This window comes from Gadus chalcogrammus, chromosome 22 (genome assembly GCF_026213295.1).
Source record: "Gadus chalcogrammus isolate NIFS_2021 chromosome 22, NIFS_Gcha_1.0, whole genome shotgun sequence".
Classification (NCBI taxonomy): domain Eukaryota; kingdom Metazoa; phylum Chordata; class Actinopteri; order Gadiformes; family Gadidae; genus Gadus; species Gadus chalcogrammus.
This window is the reverse complement of record NC_079433.1, coordinates 2,855,288-2,877,477: the sequence shown is the minus strand read 5'-3', so window position 1 is coordinate 2,877,477 and position 22,190 is coordinate 2,855,288. Positions and strand designations below refer to the sequence as shown.

General features: G+C 45.6%; 3 protein-coding genes across 3 annotated transcripts in view; all 3 read left to right on the top strand.

Annotated features, from left to right (window-relative positions):
• The window catches only part of LOC130375625 (major histocompatibility complex class I-related gene protein-like), a 10,194-nt gene extending 6,933 nt beyond the window's left edge, over window positions 1-3,261 (top strand). The window contains exons 6-7 of the mRNA XM_056582666.1: window positions 554-621; window positions 1,665-3,261. Coding sequence (XP_056438641.1) covers window positions 554-621; window positions 1,665-1,676 — 80 coding nt within the window. The 3' untranslated portion in view covers window positions 1,677-3,261. The remainder of the gene's footprint in view (window positions 1-553; window positions 622-1,664) is intronic.
• LOC130375606 (major histocompatibility complex class I-related gene protein-like) overlaps window positions 1-22,190 on the top strand; it is a 124,407-nt gene that overhangs the window by 78,393 nt on the left and 23,824 nt on the right. The gene's annotated exons all lie outside the window — the stretch shown is intronic.
• On the top strand, window positions 3,624-20,535 carry LOC130375612 (major histocompatibility complex class I-related gene protein-like). The gene is made up of 7 exons (XM_056582643.1): window positions 3,624-3,815; window positions 7,363-7,626; window positions 12,936-13,214; window positions 15,519-15,818; window positions 16,209-16,313; window positions 17,463-17,530; window positions 17,837-20,535. The coding sequence occupies exons 1-7, from the start codon at window positions 3,761-3,763 to the stop codon at window positions 17,987-17,989; spliced, it is 1,224 nt and encodes a 407-aa protein (XP_056438618.1). The 5' UTR covers window positions 3,624-3,760; the 3' UTR covers window positions 17,990-20,535.

The following is a 22,190-nucleotide window of genomic DNA, read 5'->3' as shown; positions in this document are numbered from 1 at the left end:
GCTCCTACTTCCTGTCCCCTTCCTACGATCTGATTGGTTGTCTTCACCCACTGGTGGTCTGGTGGTAGAAACCTCTCCACCTCTGAATGATGAACCTCCTCCAATGTCCACTGAGATGTTGTGGCATTAAGAATATGAAAGTATAATAACATCAGGATATTCACCACTGTTACAACACTAAACATTTCTCTTGATCCTTAGCTTCAGACAAGTATCACAAACCAGTTGGTGATTAAAATGAGTGTTTACTGCAGTTCTGTTCTTATGATTAACACCACTTACAACACAGAGACCTTGGTGACTTTTCTAGCTCACTGGGTTATACAGCTCTGTATATCTAGATACATCTAGCTCACTGGACTATACAGCGCTGTAGATGTATTTACATCTAGCTCACTGGACTATACAGGTCTATAGATCTAGATACATCTAGCTCACTGGACTATACAGCTCTATAGATCTAGATACATCTATCTCACTGGACTATACAGCTCTGTAGATCTAGATACATCTAGCTCATGACTTCACCTCCTCCCATTCTGATACTTCCCAGGTTCTGACACCAGCTCTGAGAACACTGAGGAGCAGAATCCGGCTCCTGAGGCCCAACCTCTGACCACAGTCAGTACTTTACCACTTTACAATACTTATTCAGAGTCATATGTTTACAGTTATATTTGTTTGCAGTCTACTTTATCACAGCGATAGTAATACAACTATTAACAGTACTTCACCACAGTAAAGGTACGGCCACACTGAACGTGTTACGCACGTTAGAGGTGTAGAAAATCAGCATTTTTGCATCGGGAACCATTGGTTTAGGCGTGTAGATGCGTGATACGCGCTAAAATACCGCGTTAAGCGCGTTAGATTTAGGCATTTTACACACCTAAATAACGCGCCCAACGCACCTACTCGCGGAGTTCAATAATTTTTTCTTTTCACGCTCATACGAGTGACGCTTATCCGCGATAGCCAATCAGCGTTGAGCTTGACCGGACGTCACTGGCAGAGAGACGAGGACGGACGCTCAGCAGCTGATAAGGAGCGCCTGTAGTTGGTGTCCTGACGGGAGATCCTGGCACCATCCCGGGCTAGCAGGTCATCAGACATGGCCCAAGTCAACCGAAAATACGTCTGGAACCGGCCGTCATCCAGGCGGAGTTCCTGGAGGAGGTGGTGAAACCCACCCAGCTGTGAGCGCCTACGGAGGATGTCATGCGCCCAAACACGACGGCGTTTGGGTTTCCTACTGTCCTCGAACTCCCACAGCAAATACAGCGCAGCGATGGTGGTGATCTCGGCCATGTTTGTGGAGCAAAAGAAAAGTAGCGGGGGCCAATAAGTTTTGGGCGGGCTCATCTAGCTCCGTATAGGCGCGTTAGGTGCGTTGAACCATTTTTGTGACGCACAATGATCAAGCGGCAGGTTAAGCGTGTTACGCACGTAATACGTTCAGTGTGGCCGTACCTTAATAGATTAACAATCATATTTGAACAGTACTTCATCACAGTAATATTCTAACAGTACTTCATCACACTAATAGATTAACATTAACAGTCATATGTTAACAGTGCATCATCACAGTAATATATTAACAGTACAACATCACATTGATAATGTGTTTAATGTTTAATGCTGACTTGTACTTTCTTGCTGTTTAGGTTTGTAGTTAAATCATGAAGAGGCTTCTCACGTTCAGCTTCCTAAACCAGGATGGAGTGGATCGCAGTTCATTTACAATCCTTACCAACAGGCTTGGGACTTCAGCTAACTAAAGATGCTATATTTGTTTAATAACAATGACATTCATACTTACATTTTGGGTATGGGATTTGCGAAACGCCAGCAGATTTTGAAAACACACAACTCAAATGGCCCTACCCCCTCTCCTTCAAAGCTGACTCTGACTCCACCCATTCCAAGTACATGGACGCGCAATCATGCACGAGCGCGAACACAGATGCGCGAGAGCGAGCCAGGCTAGCTAGGTTGGAGTTTAGGGTTGCTTCTAGTGCTACTGCTAGGTCCAAATGTGGATTAGCTAGTTAGCTAGCTCCAGTAGCTACCGCAGGATAACAACAAACAGAAGCCTGCTCTGGGTCATGAGCTTTGAGTATGTGCACGAAGGGGTCACTCGCGGGGACCGGGGGAGGGGGTGTGCAGTACGACCGTTTGATTGACGTACTTACTGTCCAATGCCACTCGGTGGTTCTGAAAATCATTGGCTGGAGTTTTTGGAGCCCTGCCCGTTCCACAGATGATTGACTTGTTTAATTTTCGTGTCAGTACTTCTAACTCAGTGGCTGTAAGCGGGTTATGATAAGGATTTCAAGTAATTTTGCAAAAATGGCCAAAAAAGAGAATTCCATACCCAACCTTTAACTTTATCTTGATAACAACCATTTACCCGTAAAGAATTGTAAATCAATTAAATCGCTGTATTTGTGATAGATTTGATTAACTCACTGGCTTAAACCTATAATCTGTCAGGATTCTCGTATGGACTGTTGTTTTTGTCTCCCCCTACCTGTTGGAGTGTGATAATTCTGGACTTTGTTTATGTTTGTAGCCATGTGTTGGTCATGTGCCCGGAGTAACACCCATGTCCTTATTTGGGCAACTTCCTGCCTCTTGTTTGTTTCCCTCCATTTTCTCTGTTCACCTGTCTCTCATTTGGTATTGATTGGTGGAATATTTAAACACTGCCCTTTCTGTTCACTTTGTCAGATCGTCACGTTAGGTACTGTTTGCTACCTGACTGCCACGTGAGTGAGACTAGCGTGAAGCTCTTTAAAGAGAAGTTATAGTTTACTGTTCTTCCCGGTTTTGAACCCTGCCTGTTTTGGACTACGTCTTCTGCCTATCGGTTTTGGATCTCTTGCCTGTACCTGTCCGTCTGTATCTCTCTGCCTGCCAGCCTGTTTACGAACCCTGCCTGTACCTGGAATCTGATTTGCCCGCTGGACTGTTTGGGAATAAATCCTTTTCATCTGCAATTGATTCACGTTCTGAGTCGTGACATAATCTTTCACTGATGCTTGGAAACCATGGCAATACGACCTCGTGTTGCCATGATTGTGGCTAGCACAATCGAGCTAGGCTGCTCTAGCATGAATAATTATTTTTTGTATTTTTAGAAAAGAATTGGAATTGGATTAAATATTGATGTTTTTTTTAATCATCGAAATGTAAAGATCACTGTACCCTTGTTTGGGGTTATTTGGTCAATAAAATCCCCCAAAAATCAGAAAACATTAACAATATACAGTAACACACACACTCACAGACACACACATTCAACCACACATTCATAAACACACATATCAACACACATTTAGCTGAACTGTATACATCTAAACGTATGGATGAAGATTAGATATTGCTTAAAATTATGCCAAACATTATATATAACTGAACGTTATATCTTTCTGACCGTTATGTATAAGCGAACATTATGTATAGCTGAAAATGTTTAAAAATGATGTAATACTGAATATATATTATAGCCAGCTGGACATAATATTGTAAGAACAATTCATTAAGGGTTACATGAAACTTGGTCGCTGTAACAGTGTGTGTGTGTGTGTGTGTTTGAGTTTCACTTCAGAGCCGTATTGAATTCCTATTGGTCCAGTCCGGCCTCTCCCTCGTGATCAGTCTCTTGTTCGCTGGTTTCCTGGTCAGTGCGTCTGATGCTCGAGTCGGAGTCACGTCTCTGTGGATAATCTCATCGAGCTGTTCTTCTGAATACATCGATATGAAGGCGCTAATAGGGCTGCTGCTGTTGGTCTTTGGTCACGGTGTGTCCTCAGGTAAGACTGACTCAAGTTTGTACTTTTCAAAACTATGTTTCCAAAAGGTTTGGTTATTGTCCCTAAAGAGACAACGCTTAGAATCCCTTATTTGTTTAAAAAGCATTTAATTATCCTCTCTAATGAGTTAAGTTAATCCATAGCATGATTCATCTTTTACTGTGAATATTGTAGCAGGCCACTGAGGCCAGTGGGTGTGGGGTTTCCACAACACCAAGTTTCACAGTAAAAGCACATACCACAGATAGCAGTTCCAAAGTCTGGGTGATTTGTTGTACGGTATCTACAACCAGGGTGGTAAAATAGAACTCCACCTCCTTAAGGGCACACTCCGTAACCCGTAATTAGTCCAACTTATCGTTAATGTCACCCTGCACACTTTGCCTTCCCGCTACTGCCAGTGGCGGCTGGTCATCAAATATGATCAAACAATTTAATTTAATAGATTTGATTTCCTGTATTCTGGTGCATTTTGTGGATGGCCACTACCTGTTACCTGGCTATCACCTACTATTTATTCAGATTCATAGCCTACATCCTGACTTGCAGGGCCTGGACAATCTTACACTGCATATACAGACCTACTTCATGGCCATTCTACCAGCCATTGCTATTTGACTGTGTAGCAACTGCAGTAGCTGCTATCATTGCTGTAACACAGGGAATTGGTTAGCCTAGCGATGGTTGTACTTGCACTTGGTTCTATGAACATCCTGTTTGTACCGACAGCGATATATTGATGCACTTCTTATGACAAATGTACTTATTGTAAGTCGCTTTGGATAAAAGCGTCTGCTAAATTCTCTCTCTCTCTCTCTCTCTCTCTCTCTCTCTCTCTCTCTCTCTCTCTCTCTCTCTCTCTCTCTCTCTCTCCGTACAGTACTCCCAAAGATGCGATCTGTAATTTGCTAGCCCTCCCGTGTGGTAGCCTGCTCTCCCATTTAACCCCAAATACTCCAGCTTAATGATCCTCAGGCCTGCCTTGTTAAAGGGAGGAAGTCCATGCAAGGCTTGTGGGTGGAGCCAGCAGGTTGCTAGATATACCACTCCCCTCACTCCTCCCTGCCGTCTGCCACAATATTTAAACTAATAGAAGAACATTTATTTTGGTGAAAACGAAACCAGCACACTGGTTTGATGACGTCGTTCCTAAATGTAAAATCTATTATCAGAAACAAAGATTAAACTTCAGTAAGGAGGGAATCTGATGTGTACTTTAAGTCTACTTTTAATCCTAAGTATTATTTGAACACAGGGATTTCTTATTATTAACTTGCCAACATTCTTGGATAATCATCACGCACACGCACACACGCATATACACACGCAGACGCACAATTATATAATTATTATCATTGCTATCAATATATTATTATGAATTAAAATAATGTAATAATTATAATATTAATTATTATCATTCCAACGATAGCAATGTGAAGATAGTTAAAATGCCAGAATCTAATACAGAAATTCACCAATATACTGTGGCGAGCAGCGAGGGAAGGATGAGATTGGAGCCCAGGTTAAACGATGACGCAACTCTCGTGCCCCATACACCGCACGACTACGAGAGCTGCCTTTATTAAACACGACGAACTAAACAGAAACACGGCACACCTGACCAACACACACAACACTCTCACTAATGGTCCCGATCATACAACACATCACAATGAACACACAAACAATAAAGACCCCAAACCCGTAAACCCCACAAAACCTACAACAAAACAAGTTGACAAAAGGCAATAAAACCCCTTTTCCCCAACCGGCATCTTGGATCCCCAGGATCCCCGGCGCGACCCCCGTAGGAGTCGCCACAATACTTATAATTATAAATACATTGTAATAGTTATTTCAATGATTGTTTAGTATTCATGTCAGCAGTAATGATTAAGAGGCAGCAGATTGTGTTTTAATTAAGGCTCTGGACAGCCAGTGCTGTAGGCTATAGTGAGAAATTTGGATGTCAATAAGATCAAACTAATGGTGCGTTCACACCAAAAGACACATTTGTCGCCTGTTCGCGTTGTCGCCCAAGTTTTGTCGTGCGACAAATCATAAACTGTTGCTGTGCAAGTTTTGTGAGGCGAATTTGCTGCTGTTCACCCCAGACTGCACTGCAGGGAACGGTTGGCCGGTTGAACGCTGATTGGCTGTTACGTTACACATGTCACTCAGTGGCCAAGCTGTTGAACGCTGATTGGCTGTCATCACATGAATGTCGTGGCAAAGTTGAAATATCTCAAGTCGAGCAAATTTGTCGGGAACATGCTCGCCTGTGCAGGGCGAAAGTGTCGCGCGACAAATCAAAACTTGTGTTTTCTTGCATGTTTTCTCTAGCGAAGTTTGCCAGATTCGCGTCTCTACGTTCACTTTGTATGGGATGGTTTCTCCCCTTCGCGTTTGGTGTGAACGCACCTAATCTGTGCGTTCACACCAAACGCGACATTTGTCGCCCGTTCACGTTGTTGGCGAAGTTTTGTCGCGCCACAAATCATAATCTGTCGCTGTGCAAGTTTTGTTGCGCCACAACAAGATAACCACCATTGCATGTCTTTACCTTTTGGGGAAGAGGGAGAGACGTCGGAGGACCCGACACAGTATATTCACAATATTGTAATGACCACGGAAGAGGCAGTGAATGAAGTATTGAATAGACAGAGGTTTATTAGATAGGCCTACCAAATAAAACGTTGTAACACCCAAGACCAGAAACATAGCAACGCCGGTAAACAAACCCCGAGAAGCCCAATCCCTATGAGAGCTCCCCGCGCTACGGCCATCCGGAGGCGCACAGAGTTTTTTGCCGTGATATTATCCATACAAATATTATATTTTATAGGCTACTATTATATCATATATAGAGCTCCGGGAGTCGCAAACGGCAACATTCACTTTCTCCTCCATGCTGCAGTTCACCCCGGACTGCGCAGCACCGAGTTTGACGGTTGAACGCTGATTGGCTGTTACGTTACACATGTGACTCAGTGGCCACGCTGTTGAACGCTAATTGGCTGTCATCACGCCAAATTCGCGTCAAAGTTGAAATATTTCAACTCGAGCGAATTTGTCACGGCACAAATCCTTGTGAACTAGCTCGCCTGTGCACGGCGAAGGTGTGGCGCGACAAATTAAAAAATAATCACCCGATACGCGTCTCTACGTTCACTTTGTATGGGATCTTGTCGCCCCGTCGCGTTTGGTGCGTGTGAACGCACAGCAAAGGTTCCTACATTACCTCGACGGCCAGAGGGCGGAGCCATTGGACAGGGGGAGGGGCCATAGGGAAGGGGTTGGAGAAATAGAGCAGGGGGAGGGGCCATGCGCCTTTCTGTTTCGAGGGATGGACAGTAGTAACATGTCTGTCTGTCTATAGTAACTAACTGTTTTAACCTCTCTGTCTGTCTGTCTGTCTCACTGTCTGTCTTTCTATATTAACGTACAATGTTAACCCACCTGTCTGTCTGTCTACAGTGATGTACCGTATTAACCTGTCTGTCTGTCTACAGTGATGTACTGTATTAACCTGTCTGTCTGTCTACAGTGCTTCACTCTATGCAGTATTTCTACACGGCGTCGCGTGGACTTTCAACCTTCCCAGAGTTTGTTGCTGTTGGGATGGTGGATAAAGTTCAGATTGGGTACTATGACAGCAACATACAGAGTATAGTGCTGAAACAGGCCTGGATAGACCAGTTCCACAGTGATCATCCAGGTGAACTGGAGAGGTACACTAGAATGGTTCAAGGTAACCAGCAGAGCATCAAATACGAATTTGGGATTCTGAAGATCTTGAACCAGAGAGGAGGTAAGTCTATATCTAATGTCTGACCTCTCACATGTAGATATCCATAATTTAACCCCAGAATAAAGTTTCACCATACTCCTAAAAAACACACGCACACACGCACGCACGGACGGACCCCTGTGTAACCGCATAGTTTCTGGCGTTGTCTGCGTTGTGTTTGGTTGAAAAGGCCCAGACCAGGATATCTTTGAAGGCGATCTCCGTTTATTCTGACAAATGGGAAAATATAACAATATCCTTCGGTCAACTCGTAACGTGAGCTCCTACACAAATTAAATTACAGAAATATGTTAGCGTACTACACAATAAGTTTAAGCGAGGCAAAAACATGGACATTTCTGTGAACACAGTGTCGCTCACCTCTCCCGAGTACAACATCAAAAGGGAAGAGGCCAAAGCGTGAAGCACATTTATAGGGGGGACCCACGAAAGTGAACGTCGGGGTACAGAAACTAAAACACAAACGTTCCACATATTGACTCAGGAGGCCGGACATGTCAGGTTATAACTATTTAAATCAGATTTTGTATAATGCTCCATACTACGGTTGTGTAATTGACTGTTAAACCCGCACGCACGCACATACACTTAGTCAGTGTGGCAGTACACAGTGTATTAGTACTCAGTGAAGCAGTATGCAGTAGTAGTAGGCCTACTCAGTTTTTGTATAGACATTTAAAAAAAGGACCAAGGCCTGTAGTGTGTGATCTTGAGTGTCCAGAATCCCAATATTAAATCAATATTTTTTTATCACAGTATTATCTACTGCTAGATATGTCTCATCTCATGAATCAATGAAAATTCTTCTAAAAGTTCATAGTTAACATGACAAAATGGCCAACTCCAAAATACAAATATAATTAAATTCACAGAAAACGTAACATGATTATAGCTATTGCTTGGAGGTAACGGCTCCTAATATTCTTAAATGCCCCCGCAGTGATTAATATAGTAATCTCACCTTTAATCAAGGAAACGTTTTGCGGGTCTGCAGGCTGCATAACCGGCATGTAAACCTGCTGTGCTGCCGTGTGTCTAAACAGAATATTTGTTCCAGTCCGTTGGATCTTCATTCCCGAACACGAGCAGGTTAACACACACACATGTCCAGAAGTGTATATATATATATATATACACACACACACACACACACACACACACACACACACACACACACACACACACACACACACACACACACACACACACTTCTCACTTAGCTCCCCTGACAGCGATGCTCCTTTCAGTGCAGCAATTTTCTGGTGCCGTATGTTTTCATCCATATCAGAAATGCATCTTTCTGCATTCCTGGCAGACATGTCTTTAATCCTGGAGAAGATTGTGACTTTGTTTGTTAAAGATCCCATGGCATGGAAATTTCACTTTCTGAGGTTTTGTAACATTAATATGAGTTCCCCTAGCCTACCTTTGCTCCTCCAGTAGCATAGGGGCGATGTCACCTCCCCTTTCTCTGACACGCGAGGCACAACCACCGCCATGAAGCACCACCGCCATGAAGCACCACCGCCATGAAGCACCACCGCCATGAAGCACCACCGCCATGAAGCACCACCACCGCCATGAAGCACCACCGCCAAGAAGCACCACCGCCATGAAGCACCACCGCCATGAAGCACCACCGCCATGAAGCACCACCACCGCCATGAAGCACCACCGCCATGAAGCACCACCGCCCGGCAGGAATCCGCAAACAATCCCTTTCTCCTCCATGTCATGGTTCAGTCTACTTTAGATACTGTATATGTGGACGGGGAAGAACCAGAGACGTCGGAGAACCCGACGTCGTTTGAGATTCATAATATTGTCTGGAGGCTCACAGCTTTTGGCCGTGATAATATATATTGTATGATAGATATGTATAATATGATATTATTTAGTTATAGAGCTTCAGGACTCCCGCCGGAGCACCCGGAGTGTTCTAGAATATTTACAGAAGACAGCCAAAGGCTGTGTGCGCCTACATACATCCACTTTAAACAGAGCGCATGGTACCGTGGCCGCAAGCTGCTCAGGGCCACACCCCCACCCTCCTCCTCGACCCGCCTTGCTCCTCCTCATTTGCATTAAAGCTACAGACACCAAAATAGCGTGTTTGGGGAAAGCTCAATGTGCGACTGGCTCGGAGTGGCTGTAACTCTGCACCACGGCTGAATTTCAGGAACGTCTTCAAATACTGTGTTAGGGGCCAACTAATATCTATATTAAAGCATCCATAAAGTAGCATGCCATGGGATCTTTAATCCGTTAAAGATAACCTCTGAATTGCTGAGGAAAGCCTCCTTAATATATCATCCATCAGAGAATCAGAGTAGTTCCACAGACAACGATTTCACAGCAAAGTACGCACACAGCTCGGTCTGTCAGGGAATAAATCAGACTTAGCTTGTCCAAGACGGCTGAAAAAGGCGACTATTACAAAACCTACTTCCTTAGCTCCTGCCATCATCAACTTACATGGAAGTAAACAACAAAGATAGCTAGCGGGCTAGCGGCGTCAGCTCCACTCGTCTGCTGGTCAGATGAAAGGGTGAGGGTGGTCTAGGGCGGTGTAGTCTAGGGGTTGGGGGTGAAGGGTGGTGTAGGGTGGTGTAGGGATGTCTAGGGCGGCGTAGGGTGGTGTAGGGCGGCGTAGGGTGATGTAGGGTGTAGGCGCTGTAGGGTGGTGTAGGGGGCTGTAGGGTGGTGTAGGGTGATGTAGGGGGCTGTAGGGTGGTGTAGGGTGTAGGGGCTGTAGGGTGGTGTAGGGTGATGTAGGGGGCTGTAGGGTGGTGTAGGGGGCTGTAGGGTGGTGTAGGGTGTAGGGGCTGTAGGGTGGTGTAGGGTGATGTAGGGGGCTGTAGGGTGGTGTAGGGTGATGTAGGGTGGTGTAGGGTGATGTAGGGTGGTGTAGGGTGTAGGGTGGTGTAGGGTGTAGGGTGGTGTAGGGTGATGTAGGGTGGTGTAGGGTGGTGTAGGGTGGTGTAGGGGCTGTAGGGTGGTGTAGGGTGATGTAGGGGGCTGTAGGGTGGTGTAGGGTGATGTAGGGGGCTGTAGGGTGGTGTAGGGTGATGTAGGGGGCTGTAGGGTGGTGTAGGGTGTAGGGGCTGTAGGGTGGTGTAGGGTGATGTAGGGGGCTGTAGGGGGCTGTAGGGTGGTGTAGGGTGGTGTAGGGTGTAGGGTGGTGTAGGGTGATGTAGGGGGCTGTAGGGTGGTGTAGGGTGATGTAGGGGGCTGTAGGGTGATGTAGGGTGATGTAGGGGGCTGTAGGGTGGTGTAGGGTGATGTAGGGTGGTGTAGGGTGTAGGGTGGTGTAGGGTGATGTAGGGGGCTGTAGGGTGATGTAGGGTGGTGTAGGGTGGTGTAGGGTGATGTAGTAGGTTGTAGGGTGGTGTAGGGTGTAGGGGCTGTAGGGTGGTGTAGGGTGATGTAGGGGGCTGTAGGGTGATGTAGGGGGCTGTAGGGTGGTGTAGGGTGGTGTAGAGGGCTGTAGGGTGGTGTAGGGTGATGTAGGGGGCTGTAGGGTGATGTAGGGTGATGTAGGGGGGTGTAGGGTGTAGGGGCTGTAGGGTGGTGTAGGGTGATGTAGGGGGCTGTAGGGGGCTGTAGGGTGGTGTAGGGTGGTGTAGAGGGCTGTAGGGTGGTGTAGGGATGTCTAGGGCGGCGTAGGGTGGTGTAGGGCGGCGTAGGGTGATGTAGGGTGTAGGCGCTGTAGGGTGGTGTAGGGGGCTGTAGGGTGGTGTAGGGTGATGTAGGGTGGTGTAGGGTGTAGGGTGGTGTAGGGTGATGTAGTAGGTTGTAGGGTGGTGTAGGGTGTAGGGGCTGTAGGGTGGTGTAGGGGGCTGTAGGGTGATGTAGGGTGGTGTAGGGGGCTGTAGGGTGCTGTAGGGTGGTGTAGGGTGGTGTAGAGGGCTGTAGGGTGGTGTAGGGTGGTGTAGAGGGCTGTAGGGTGGTGTAGGGTGATGTAGGGTGATGTAGGGGGCTGTAGGGTGATGTAGGGTGATGTAGGGGGGTGTAGAGGGCTGTAGGGTGGTGTAGGGTGATGTAGGGTGATGTAGGGGGCTGTAGGGTGATGTAGGGTGATGTAGGGGGGTGTAGGGTGTAGGGGCTGTAGGGTGGTGTAGGGTGATGTAGGGGGCTGTAGGGTGGTGTAGGGTGATGTAGGGGGCTGTAGGGTGGTGTAGGGTGATGTAGGGGGCTGTAGGGTGATGTAGGGTGATGTAGGGGGGTGTAGGGTGTAGGGGCTGTAGGGTGGTGTAGGGTGATGTAGGGGGCTGTAGGGTGGTGTAGGGTGATGTAGGGTGGTGTAGGGTGGTGTAGGGTGATGTAGGGGGCTGTAGGGTGGTGTAGGGTGATGTAGGGTGGTGTAGGGTGATGTAGGGGGCTGTAGGGTGATGTAGGGTGGTGTAGGGTGATGTAGGGGGCTGTAGGGGGCTGTAGGGTGGTGTAGGGTGATGTAGGGGGCTGTAGGGTGATGTAGGGTGGTGTAGGGTGATGTAGGGGGCTGTAGGGTGATGTAGGGTGGTGTAGGGTGATGTAGGGGGCTGTAGGGTGATGTAGGGGGGTGTAGGGTGGTGTAGGGGCTGTAGGGTGGTGTAGGGTGATGTAGGGGGCTGTAGGGTGGTGTAGGGTGGTGTAGGGTGGCGTAGAGCTCAGGCTGGTCTTATTTTTTCCTCTATTTATTAAAGGTTGGGTATGGGATTTGCGAAACACCAGCAGATTCTGAAAACACAACTCAAATGGTCCTACCCCCTCTCCTTCAACACTGACTCTGACTCCACCCATTCCAAGTACATAGACGCGCAATCATGCACGAGCGAACACAGATGCGCGAGAGCGAGCCATTAGCTAGTTAGCTAGCTCCAGTAGCTACCGCAGGATGACAACAGAAGCTTGCTCTGTGTCACGAGCTTTGAGTACGTGCACGAAGGGGTCGCACGGGGAGCGGTGGAGGGGGAGTGCAGTACGACCGTTTGATTGACGTACTTACTGTCCAATGCCACTTGGTGGGTCTGGAAATCATTGGCTGGAGTTTATCGAGCCCTGCCCGTTCCACAGATGATTGACTTGTTTAATTGTCATGTCAGTACTTCTAACTCAGTGGCTGTAAGCGGGTTATGATAAGGATTTCAAGTAATTTTGCAAAAATGGCCAAAAAAGAGAATTCCCTACCCAACCTTCTAATCTAACCCTTTCTCTTTTCCCTCTCTCTCTCTCTCTCTCTCTCTCTCTCTCTCTCTCTCTCTCTCTTTCTCTTTCTCTTTCTCTTTCTCTTTCTCTTTCTCTCTCTCTCTCTCTCTCTCCTCTCTCAGGTGTCCACATTTTTCAGAGGTTGTTTGGTTGTGAGTGGGATGATGAGGATGGTACTGCTGATGGTAATGAACAGTATGGTTATGATGGAGAGGACTTCATATCGTTTGACCTGGAGACCCTGACCTGGGTCGCTGCAGTACCTCAGGCTGTCCCCACCAAACAGAGATGGGATGGGTCACGAAATTGGAATGAACAGAAGAAGTACTTCCTCACCAAGGAGTTTGTTGATTTGCTGAAGGAGCTCCTGGTCTATGGGAAAAGCACTCTGCAGAGAACAGGTAGAGTCACATGACCTGGTGGGCGAGTCCCTGTTCTCTCTCCCTCCCCCTCCTCTCTCTCCCTCTCCCCCCCACCCCCCAGCTCTCTCTCACGCTCCCCCCTCTCTCTCTTCCCCTCCTCTCCCTCTCTCTCTCTCCCAACCCCGCCTCTCTCTTCCCCCCTCTCTCTCTCTCTCTCGCTCTCTCTCTCTCTTCAGTTTTGGTAAATGGCATTTATTTCTGCATAGTTTATTGTCGATAGGTCACTGTAAATTATTTTTTCAAACTTTTTTGTGCGAAATGCGAAAATTCACGTCTCGTGAATCTCATTAGCTGAAACACGTAGACCGTAGACAGCTGTATATGATACTGAACAATCTGAACGAGGAACTGAACCACCATTTCATTGTAAAGGTAGATGATTATGATTACGTGATTTTTGCAATCTCATCTTTGGTTTAATATCATGTTTTTATTAGAAATGTAAAGCCTAAAAGTGCTTACTGGCATTTTAACTCGGTTTTAACTTTTGATAGACAGTATAGGGAGGTGTTTATTTATTTTTGGGATGTTTGTAGACATAGAAACATTTGTACCTTCACATCAAAAGCTGTAGAAGATGCAACATCGCAGAATAGCTCAAAACGCAACACTGTCCGAAATGTTTACAGCTCATATCGATCGCGATTTTGCTTTTCCATTTAAAGGAGCCGCGCTTTTTGCCTGCACGCTCGAAGATGAGGCAAGGGCTGCTGCTGATGCCGAGCCACAAAAACACAAGATAGTCATAAGATTGGTCAATAGAAAAAGAATAATAAGCATAAATACATAAAACACTGAATAACTAATTGATGGAGCGATTGCTTATATGCTAGATTATGGCTTAGTTGATCGCTATTGTGTTTCTGTGTGTGGGTGTGGGTGTGGGTGTGTGTGTGTGTGTGTGTGTGAACTGTTTATTATGGAAAAGATCCGCTCAACAGGAGCATTTGTGCCAGGCAGACAAATGGCAAACTGACAAATTAGAAATAGATTTTTGTGCGGCATCTCCCTGCTTCTGAAATGCGCTCACGCCGCACATCTCCACCCGCCGCTCGTCCGCTGGTTTCCATCAGCATTCCACTGTGCGACCATCCCTGTTGCGTAATGTGGATTGCGCATGCCCTCATACGTTGTTGAAATCCTATGCTGGATGCTTCATTCTTTTAAGTGTTCTTTAAGCTAATGGTCGGGCTATAATAAGACCACGTTGGCTATAAAATCGCAGACAAATTCGATGCCCTGCAATAGCCGCAATTATTCTCTCACGCACCATGATGAAAGAAGAAAATGTGTGGTAGGAACTAGGATCAAAAGATCTCGCGTATGTTTACTGGGACCCACGCCAGCGAGAGACATCTACATTCCGATTGGCTGGCGGTCATTTACAGCCGAAACGCTACTAGCTCATTTGCATAGAGTTGAGCTGTTTTCAACTCTCATTTACAGCATTACAGCTTTAAAGCTATCGCTCAAGCGTTTTATCGCTCCTAACGCTTTATCGCTCATGTCTAATAGAAAGTGACTGGGCGTTTGTCGCTCAAAACGCTTTAAAGCTTTTGGTTTGAACGCACAGTTAGGCAGTGGTGGGACCATGGCAAGACCAAAATCTAACTTTTATGTCAAGAGCAAACCCTCAATGTCCCTAGAGACATCACTAGATCTATGAAGGACCTGGAGATAGATATAGTGTAACTAGAGTATTGAATTGATCTCCTGTAGTGAATCCACAGGAGATCGAGGACATACTGAAGCCCTCAAAGTAAATGCAGGAACTACACGCCGCCCTGCAGGGCATGCAAGGGCGGCGGACTCCCGACATAGACGGCCTCACAGTCGAGTTTTATAAAGCCTTTTGGGACATCTTTACTAACGATTTTATAGATGTTTTTAATGAGAGTCTGGCCTCTGGCTCGATGCCCACTTCATGCCGCAGAGCGGTCATCACTCTCCTCCCAAAAAAACACGTTGAACAATACATCCTCTGGAAAGTTATGGGTAAATTTGGGTTCAGCGCTGGTTTTATAGCTAAGCTCTCTGTCTGTCTGTCTGTCTGTCTGTCTGTCTGTCTGTCTGTCTGTCTGTCTGTCTGTCTGTCTGTCTGTCTCTCTGTCTCTCTCTCTGTCTCTCTCTCTCACCCTCTCTGAGTGTCTCTTTCTCTCTCTCTCTCTCTCTCTCACCCTCTCTGAGTGTCTCTCTCTCTCTCTCTCTCTCCCCCCTCTCTCTCCCCCCTCTCTCTCTCTCCCTCTCTCTCTCCCCCCCCCCCCCCCCTCTCTCTCTCTCCAGAGCGTCCGTGGGTGTCTCTGCTCCAGAGGAGCCCCTCCTCCCCAGTGGTGTGCCATGCTACAGGCTTCTACCCTGACAGGGTGGTGGTGTTCTGGAGGAGAGACGGCCAGGAGCTCCATGAGCAGGTGGACCCCGGGGAGGTCCTCCCCAACCACGACGGGACCTTCCAGGTCAGCGTGGACCTCAACCTCACGGCCGTCCCACAGGAGGACTGGGGGAGGTACGAGTGTGTTGTCAAGCTGAGAGGCATCGAGGACATCTCCACCCCCCTGGACCCCGCCCTCATCAGGACCAACTGGGGTAAGACTGGTGTTGGAGGGGATGGAGGTGGGGAACACATGTCTCACCACCTCCATCTGACCTCATCACAACCACTGCCAGGTGTACCTGGACACTGCTGAAGATACTGGGTAAACACACAGCTCTCAGGAGTAGCTCACTGCAGCAGAACAGGGTGGATTGTGGGTAAATGAGTTCTATGAATAGGGCTAGGCTCAGATCAGTCCCAGAGTGACCCTGAGCTCCAGAACTGATTCTAGAGGAATAGTTACACTGACGTTGTGTTAGTCGTGTGTGTAGCATCACGTGACCATAGACATGTGGTTCAATGATGGAGGGATGGATGGGGGAGGGTCTCTGTCCAACATCTATTATTACACACCTGATTTTATTTGTTTGATGTACCTTCAGAGGACCAGAGTGGCCCCACCGTCCCCATCATCATTGGGTTCCTTGTTCTCCTCCTCGCTGCTGCTGCTGCTGTTGTTGGAGTCCTTCTGTACAAGAAGAGGAACGGTGAGTGGATCAAACTCTCCAGGAGAACAGACACCGGTGCTGTGTTCCAATATCCATACTATCCGAACTTACTAGCCTAAGTTTGAGTACGTAGGGCGTTCCGATTCAGATCGGGCGGAAATAAGTGTGCTGAAAGGACCCGGTTGGTGTACTCAAAACGGTCAAATCGCGATGTGTGGATCGATGTACACTTTTCGTACTCAACGGCAGCCATCTTAGCTATGTAGTGGAAGAGGGCGGAGCCAGGCTCAGTCAAAGTCTGCGAATTTTCCACATAGCCTGCATTAATAGTCATTTTGTAGTTTTTATAGCTTTTATAGCTTTTTATAGCAGCTAGGCGTAAAGAGTTCACCGTTCAAAGCGTGATGTTTATTGCGGGGGAGGAGCCGCGGCGGCAGTCGTGATCGTAATTTCCGGTTAGTGCACCACGGAATTCGATTTGGAACAACACTGACATCTGAAAATGAACGCACTTAGTAAGTGTGGATAGTGTACTTCGTTTGAGTGTACTCATGGAAGTATGGATATCGGAACACGGCACTGCACTTCTTCACCTGCTCTTACTTTCTGTCCCCTTCCAAAAACCTATTAGTAGTCCTCACCCACTAGTGGTCTGGTGGTAAAACCCTCTCCACCTCTGAATGATGAACCTCCTCCAATGTCCACAGTGACGTTGTGGCATTAAGAATATGAAAGTATAATAACATGAGGATATTCACCACTGTTACAACACTAAACATTTCTCTTGATCCTTAGATTCAGACAAGCGTCACAAACCAGTGATTAAAATTTGTTTTCATTGAAGTTCTGTTCTTATGAATAACACCACTACCAACACAGAGACCTTGGTGACTTGTCTAGCTCACTGGATGATACAGCTCTATAGATCTGGAAACATCTAGCTCACTGGACTATACAGCTCTGTAGATCTAGATACATACATCTAGCTCACTGGACTATACAGCTCTATAGATCTAGATACATCTAGCTCACTGGACTATACAGCTCTATAGATCTAGATACATATATCTCACTGGACTATACAGCTCTATAGATCTAGATACATCTAGCTCACTGGACTATATAGCTCTATAGATCTAGATACATCTAGCTCATGACTTCACCTCCTCCCATTCTGATACTTCCCAGGTTCTGACACCAGCTCTGAGAACACTGAGGGGCAGAATCCGGCTCCTGAGGCCCAACCTCTGACTACAGTCAGTACTTTACCACTTTACAATACTTATTCAGAGTCATATGTTTAGTTACATTTATTTGCAGCCTACTTTATCACAGCAATAGTAACTAACTATTTTAACAGAACTTCACAGTAATAGATCAATAGTCATATTTGAACAGTACTTCATCACAGTAATATTTGAACAGTACTTCACTACACTAATAGATTAACATTAACAGTCATATGTTAACAGTACATCATCACAGTAATATATTAACAGTACATCATCACAGTGATAATGTGTTCAATGTTTAATGCTGACTCGTGCTTCCTTGCCGTTTAGGTTCAAAGTTCAATCGTAAAGGGGCTTCTCATGTTCAGCTCAAGCCCCGAGGAGCTGTGCATCAATCCACTAGTGCTCAGCGGCCAAGCCTGGTATTGCAGCTGTTTAAGCGGGCTGTGGACGGGTCCCTCGATTCAAGGGGCCCAGAAGTAGATATCTCCGTCACTCCAATACAAGTGGGGGACAGGAATGTGTCTCCGCAAAAAATGTCTGGATATCAATCAATGGCTCATAATTATCTTTATGCCATGTCCTAAAAAAAATGTAAGTTTTTTCTTTTCAAACAACAACCTCAAGCGATTTATTAGCCGTTCTCCTCTATTTTTTGCTGGAGAAGGAGGGGTGTGCAGCTGAAAGGAGTCGTAGTGAAACAAGTGTTTCGACCTGGCATCCGAGAGGGCCTAGTTCAGTGCTCGGTTAACGTGTCCGATTTCTAGACTGGTTCAGCTGCTGCTCAATAACTCTCGGTCCTCTGCTTGCGATCATTGTGATTCACCATATATTGATCAATTTATTCAAAAGATCCAAAGACAAAGAACAGGTGCATTACGGTATCAATTTATATTATTGTTAATAGTCTAATTAACATTTCAGCGTTGGTATTTCCTTTTTCATTTGCTTGTTTAGCAACTATGTATGACAGTTAACAATGTTGGTGAATTACAATTATTTATAATAATAATAATTCATTATATTTATATAGCGCTTTATATGTGTAGGCCACTCCTACATAAGTTATTGATTGCATTTTTCGTAAATAGTTGGAAGGAATCTGTTTCTTAAGCAGTGTGACACTTGGAGCTTGCATGACGGAGCACAAGTTGGCACAAAGCACTCAAAACTGCAAAAATAAATTGTTCAATTTGTAACATGCTTGGCTCTGGCATGCACATAAACTGGGGAGGCCACATGCAGGGTAAAGGAATAACAATTATTTATTAAATAAGATTGAACAGAAACTAAGGTAAAGTTAATGGGATGTGGTGTAAGTCAGTAATATGTGATGTAACCAAAAGTGTGGTGTGAGATCAGTCATGGAAACAACCAAACAAAAGCTTAAAGCCAGCAGAGGAGAGGAGATTGGGGGATTGGCACGGCAGGTCTATTCTACACTCCCCAATCAGCAGGGTCATTGCACACACCTGAGACCTTCTTCTTCTTCTTCTTTCGAGTTTATTTGGCGGTTGGCAAACCAATATGGTGCATTACCGCCACCTACTGTTTGTTTTAGAGCTTCGATGGAGGTTATACGTTATAAACTATGCAAAAGAACAAAGGTAAATAAACAAAATCATATAAATAGAAAACAACAGATTAAATTATAATCTGTCAAATAAACCTGTTGCTTTTAGATAACTCAATACATGTTTCCATGCTGGTGGTCTCAGTGAGGAAAAGGAGAGTAAACCCTCTAAGGTCAAGCTTGTTTGACCCAAAGCTTTAACATTTTTCAACAGCTCCCTTCTCTCCAAATTGTACGCTTCACATCGTAGTAAAACATGCTCCACTGTTTCTCTTTGGGCAAACCCCTGTTTCATGTTTGCCTATGATGTTCATGGTTAAGACATGTGTGCCCTATGCGTAGTCTTGTGATGATAACCTCACATCTTCTGTTCCAGCAGCCCTGTCTCCTTGTTACCACCTGCCTCTGGATTCTATGCAGGAACCGACCCTTATTTTCCCTATCCCATTGTTCTTGCCACACCTTGTTGATTTCTGATTTAATTATTGTTTTAACTTCAGATTTACTTAATGGAACACCCAGCTGTATATCCTGTTTCAGTGCCTTTTTTGCCAACATGTCGACAACCTCATTGCCTTCTACTTCAGCATGGGATGGGACCCATAAAAAGCCCACCGTTATTTGCATTCTTTCTATTTTAAACAAACTCTGAAGAACCTCATAAACTAGATCAGGCCTACAGGTAGATTTGCCATTTGAAATGCTGATTAGAGCTGCCATTGAGTCTGAGATGTCAAATGATGCATCTACTTGACCTTCCCTCTTCTATCCACCAGAGAGCCAATAAAATGGCTAACAGCTCCACTGTGAATACTGCTAAATGATCTGACGTTCTTTTGATAATTGATACACTAAACTGTGGTATGTGTACTGCTGCCCCTGTCCTACCTGTGTCTGGGTCTTTTGACCCGTCTGTAAAAATTTGAATTGACCCGTTATACTTATCACTTATATACTGTTGTATCCTACTATTCATCCCTCCAAATTCATTACATTGTTTTGATTTCTTAATAATTTCAAGATCTACTGTCGGCATGGGGGAAAGCCAAGGGGGAGTTGCTGGTAGTGGTAGGCTACTGTACAGCTATGTGTTAAATTGGATATCCCTAACTCCCTGCCAGAGCTATCTCCTACCCATCCAAAACTATTTAGCTTTGTACCCCCATGCTCCCAGCATGGCTCTAGAACTGATTTGGTTGGATGATCTTGTGTGTTTCCTTGCAAATTAGTCCAGTATGCCATGGACAACTGCATACGCCTCAAATATAATGGTAACTCTCCAACCTCCACCTGTAGAGCTGCAACTGATGAAGTCTTGAATGCCCCACAACACAGCCGGATGGCCTGTGCCTGTATTACATCACATTTGGTAAGATGTGACTTTGCAGCTGAACCATATGCAATACACGCATACTCTAATGCTGATCTGATTACGGCAATGTACATTTGCTTAAGGGATTTCATACTGGTGCCCCAGCTACTTCCAGCTAAGCACCTCATTACATTGATTGCCTTTTTGCATCTCATCACTCCTCTCTGGATATGTTCTCCAAAGGTCAGCTTACTATCCATCCAGACTCCCAGAAACCGAATAACTTGTACTTGCTTTACCATTTGTCCATAGAGTACGATTCGTAAGGTTGGATTTTCCCTCTTCCTGGAAAAACATCTCACTTGAGTCTTCTCAACTGAGAAACGGAAGCCCCACTTATTGCCCCATTTCTCTACTGTGCTTACAGCTGCCTGTAGCTTCTTTTCAGCAAACGTACCATTACGGCCTTTAACCCACAACGCCCCATCATCTGCATACAGAGACCTTGGGTAGTGGTCGCTCCCTACTGTACTGTCTTGAATGACATCCCACTTAGCTGTTGTAGTTGTGCAGAAACCAAAGTGAGGTCAATTGATGATTCTAACCCTCTTGACACATCTATTCTAGTTATTCTTCCATCATTCAGGCAGCAAGATCAATTGTTGGGGGGGGGGGCGGGTGAAAGAACAATTGTTGACAGGGGGGGGACCAAAACTTAGCATTGGCCAAACCGGTTGTAATTTTTTTTATTTTTAGGCGGCAGGGGGGTGTTGTCGCAGCTAAATGTAACTAATAAAGTAACGTGTAATCTAACTTAGTTACTTTTAAAATCAATTAATCAGTAAAGTAACTAAGTTACTATTTTAAGGAGTAACTAGTAATCAGTTGTCTGATTACTTTTTCATGGTAACTGTGGCAAAACCAGCAATATAACACCTAAACTGCCAACACTGGCGGCCGTCCAGTGAAGTATGACGTGTAATGGGCTGTGTCCAAAAGGAGTCTTGTTCCAGCGTCTTTTTCGCACAAAAATCCTCTAATTCACAAAATCCGCTCGCTTGAGGTGGTTGTTGAGAAATGCGAAAGGGAGTAAATGCGCGATGTGGGAGATGGAAACACACTTTTCGAAACAGCTATGACGTAGCGAATGATGAACCCAAAGCACTGACAACGTATATAACGCATAACGACCGGACATAGCAACCCTGCCGACACCAACTTGTAGTGTCAATATATTTTTCAGCGTTTGTATACATAGACATCCTTCAGCATATATATATGATATAGGATGTATATGTTTGCATTTCCCTTAATTATACTGTGTCCATTAATCCCTGATATATGGACACCTAGGTTCAATAGCAAACCAGCTCAAAAACAAACACAACTTTACGTTGTATTGTACGCACAGAGAGACAATGGGTGACCGGATTAAAGCAGCAATGTAAAATTCAGTAATGCAAACACACGCACTCAGCTGCACACCGATCTACGCACATACACTCAACACGCATTTAGCTGAACTGTATATATCTTAACATTACATAGAGGAAGATTATTTATAGCTAAACATTATGGCCGACATAATGTATATCTGTACATTATATTTTTCTGAACTTTATATCTGTAACGGGGGGGTTAGGCAGGACCCAAGTGCACAGACTGGGCAGTCCAAAGGTTTATTGTTTGCACAGATGATCGGGCAGGCAGAGTAAACGGGGGCAGGCAAGAGTTCGGGGGCCGGCAGGCAATCAGGTAGGCTGGGGGTTCCGTCGGCGGGCGGGAAGTCGGGCAGGCAA